At 44.4% G+C, this 4,187-nt stretch overlaps 1 protein-coding gene across 5 annotated transcripts in view; it reads right to left on the bottom strand.

Annotated features, from left to right (window-relative positions):
• Window positions 1-1,962: 1,962 nt before the first annotated feature.
• MED26 (mediator complex subunit 26) overlaps window positions 1,963-4,187 on the bottom strand; it is a 26,787-nt gene continuing 24,562 nt past the window's right edge. For all 5 annotated transcript variants that reach the window (XM_085844894.1, XM_085844892.1, XM_085844897.1 and 2 more), the window contains one exon: window positions 1,963-3,294. Coding sequence is in view for 4 of the 5 variants with exons in the window: in XM_085844892.1 (XP_085701018.1) it covers window positions 3,239-3,294 (56 nt within the window). In the remaining variant the exon portion in view is untranslated. The remainder of the gene's footprint in view (window positions 3,295-4,187) is intronic.

The following is a 4,187-nucleotide window of genomic DNA, read 5'->3' as shown; positions in this document are numbered from 1 at the left end:
CTCTCTCATCAAGAGAATCTAGTGAGAAGAATCAGCATCAGGAAAATGAGCCACATGTCCATACAGCCGAAGCTGACGCTCACGGACTATGCAGGTAACAAAACTCATTTGAGTCTCTCTCAGCAACCGCTCGTTGGACACAAAGTCCGACCAGCGATAGCCAAGGATTCTCTGGAGACCTGGTACCAAAGGAATCGAGTCTCCATCTCAGATCCCTGATCAGAGTCCAAGTCTCACATCCATAGAGCAAGACTGGAAGCACCAAGGATGTGAAGACTCGGACTTTGGTCCTTCTGCACAGGTACCGGCAGTGCCATACCCCATGGTCCAGTGAATCCATGACTCCCCAGGCCCAATCCAGACATTTACTGACCTCTGGCTCACAGCCAGCAGAGACATAAATATGACTGCCATGGGAAGTGAATCTCTCCATGACCTCAACATCCTCACCACAAACAGGTACAGACAAGATAGCAGCATCCAAGATGTCATTGAAAGGCTGGATCCTAGTTTTGACCCAGGAAACCCGTAATCCCAGGGGCTCAGACTCCTCATTCAGCACATCGAGGGCCCCCAAAAGGATATCTAAAAAGTCTCCGCAAAGATGACTGCATCACCTGCGAAATCAAGGCCACAGATTTTGACATTCCATAATGATGCACCGCAGCTTGATCTCAACGACATCATCCCCAGAATCCAGTCCATACAAGTGCTGAAAAGTGTGGAGGCCAGTACACACCCCTGACAAACTCCAGTAACAACTGGAAATAAGTCAGAGATGGTACCACCACATCTCACAGCACTCTCAGTACCAGAGTAGAGTTCAGACATCAGATCGATCAGTTTTGGTGACACCCCACGAAGACCCAGAATCCTCCAGAGGGCATCCCGATTCACTGAATCAAACGCCTTGCAGAGATCAACATAAGCTGTAAGCAGCCCCTGCCGAAACTCTCATCTGCGTTCGGTGAGGACTCGAAGGGAAAGGATACGGTCAATTGTTGACCTCTTTGGTGTAAAGCCTGACTGCTCTGGGTACTGATGCTCAAGCAGATGGTGGCTCACCCTATTAAGAATTATCCAAGCAAAGACCTGGCCCAGCACTGACAGCAGCATCACCCCTCAGTCGTTGTTGCAGTCCTGGTGATCACCCTTCCCTTTTCAGAGAGGGACAACAAGAACCCTCTTGCAGTTTGTTGGGTTGACGTCTGTGTTCCAAACAGAGCACAGAACTACATGCAATGACACAAGTGCAGCATTTCCACCAGCCTTGCGAAGTTCAGCATGGATGCCACAGATCCCTGGAGCTTTACCCCATTTCAACTGGTTCACAACAAAAAAAAAAAGCACAGCTAGTGTAAATGTTTGAAGAGGTTCTGTGGTGGGGGGGGGGGGTTACTTGTAATATTCGTAATCGTTGATCAATGTTCTGAAAGCATCAGCTGAACCAAAGTAAATCCAAGACACACATTGGACAGTTTTGTCATTCCTCACATCCAGTAGGATCGGGAATTGAAGCTGCAATCACCACATTACAACACACAGACTCATCTAGCTGAACTAAGGCAGAAACCAATCTCTTACTTACAAGTGGAAATTTTTAAGATTTCATCAATGGATATAACATTTGAAGTCAATACAATTTATTGGCATCTCAGACTCCTCACTTTGGAAATTTATAATTACATCGCAAGCTCACCCACCTCTGCATGGTTTGGCCAGGTTTCCATACATACTGGACACTTGAGACAAACTATGGGTTTTTGTTTTTTTAAAGGTCTATAACCAACATGCAGACAGGACAGCAGCCTGCCTCCATTCCAGTTCCAAGGATGGTGATCTTTAAGATACACCCCCCTGCTCGTTCCATACAGAATTCAGACTCCACTGGGATTCAAACGCAAAATATTGTACAACTGTGGCTAGAAGACTTACATACCACGACATGGAGCCACTCCTAACGGTTTTTAGTAAATGTATTACACAGCAAAACGTGCACAATTTGGCCACTCGTTATACCAAGCACGTAACCAAATAACACACAACTTCGAGTACAAGACTGTGGCAATAAGAGTGAATAAGATTATGACAAACGTTTCACCGGCTCCGGAGTTGAGTTATTTACACACAGCACTTGTGCATTTGTTCCGTTTTGGGATGAGCAGTCCAAAAGGTTATTCATGGTATTGCAGTCATCAGTGTTGTGCTTCATTGATAAAAAGGAAACAATTGGCATCGCTGTGGCCAGCAGCAGAAATTTAACACGCAAGACAAACTTGGCACCGGTGATGCCACAAGACGTGGGTACTTTGAGACCCAGTAGGTCTCCGTTCCATCTCCTGAAACCCACCCACTTGTGGAGATAGCAATCAACAGCAACACACACACACCGTTCCACCTTCAGAAACCCGCATATGGAGATGACAACAAACAAGAAGCCAGCATTACAAATTCAACAGCAGTTTGTTTAAAGTCTTATTCACCTGAAAATTCAAGTAGATGATGGATTCATCATCGGTTTAAAAGTTCCGATACTTGTACAATGAAATACAGATGCCTCGCCATCCTGGAACACACCCTGCTGATTGTGAGAGATGAGCGAATAAAGAGCAGCTTAATTGCCATTCCTCTGAGAACTTGTGACAAAAATGAAGAAATAATAATGATAATAACAATAATTTAATGATTGTCTGATCAATGCTGGGGAAAAGGTCAGCCTGGAATGTGGTCTTTCATCAGCATCAAACCTGGGATAGGTTAAAACTTATTGAAGTGAATGCAACAGCAACACAAACAGGCAAGTCGCAACCACCATCATTGGGAAAAAGTACCAAAGATTAGCCAATCAACACACAGAAAAAAAACAGGGGCTGCAAGGCCCATGGGGCTAGGAGGACATGTGAGCACCTGTGCCGTCCAAGAGAAGTACCACATCGCTCACGTCCACTGTCGGCACACCACCGGTTAGAGGCCTTTTAAGCAGGGTCCACAAGTTCAAAACAGTGCACCTTTTTCATCGAAAATATTTTAGAAACAGGTAACTCCAAATGAATGGCCGGAGCATCTTGCTCGATGCAGACCTGGAGCCGGAAAAGTGGAACGCAGTTCGATTCCGGGGAGCTTTGAAACTCTTCTCGTCGGAAAAGAGTGCAAAATGAAACACCGAAGGTAATTAAGGACCTTGCGATGTACGCCAGATTTATTCAAATAAAGTGCAGGCTGTATCTTTGTGCAACCTTCATTTTGTGCATGCAAATCCTGTAACCTTGAAAAGCTCACAGAAACAGGATCCACCTGAAAAAAAAAAAGAGAAAGATCAACCAAAAGGATGCGGCAGAGAAGACTCCGAGTACGCCGTTACATCTCTGACATCGAGTGAGCCTTCCTACGAGACACGTACCGCCCTCATAGCTTACCATGGCTGCTGGGGGGTAAGTCACAGAGAACAACATTCTTTTACAAATCAAATGATCTTTGACATATAAAGATTTATTAGAACCTGAATACTTCCTGAACCAGGAACTATTTTGCACACAAACTACATACCATTGTTGGAAGTTTTGTAAACAGACACACCAACAGTTGCAAATCAATATTTCTTTGTTCTTTTTCTTTAAAAAAAAATTTTTTTCGAAAACTTTCTGCAACAACAAGATAGTTTGAGCAAATGATAGAAAAATCCTCAAAGTACGACAGATCAAAATGCACCGGTAGTCATATTTCAGGTACCTTTTTCCCTTTACGTCATTGTACGAATCAAAAGTACCGTGAAGCAAACGCAGTTCGACAGAACTTTCGAGCAACGTGCATGGACGATGCAGCGTCATCTTTGTAGACCCACGTTCGTCATCGGGCCTCGTCACAGCCGGAGACCAAAGGCAAGGCCACATCAGACTCGATACAGAATTAATGAGAAATTCAACAAAGATACATGTTCGTCCAAGGACGTGAAGTGAAAATGTTGATAAAACAAATTTTGTAACTTGGATTTTTTGTTTTGTTTTTAAATTCCACTTTTATTTCCCCAAAAGGTGGTGAAGTGTGGTTGTGCAAGAACGTAATCCCGCAGGTTAGATCAAAGCAACAATTGTGAACGTCGAGGCCTTGTCAGCTGCCATGACTCGGTTCGATTTCTCATCATGTTGCGGTGGTCGCAGCAAAAGCTTGGCCATTACAATCATGAACTT

This window comes from Eptatretus burgeri, chromosome 11, assembly GCF_056783735.1.
Source record: "Eptatretus burgeri isolate ZD-2024b chromosome 11, Ebu_testis_v1, whole genome shotgun sequence".
Lineage (NCBI taxonomy): Eukaryota > Metazoa > Chordata > Myxini > Myxiniformes > Myxinidae > Eptatretus > Eptatretus burgeri.
Note: the sequence above shows the minus strand (reverse complement) of the source record. Positions and strands in the feature narration are given on the sequence as shown.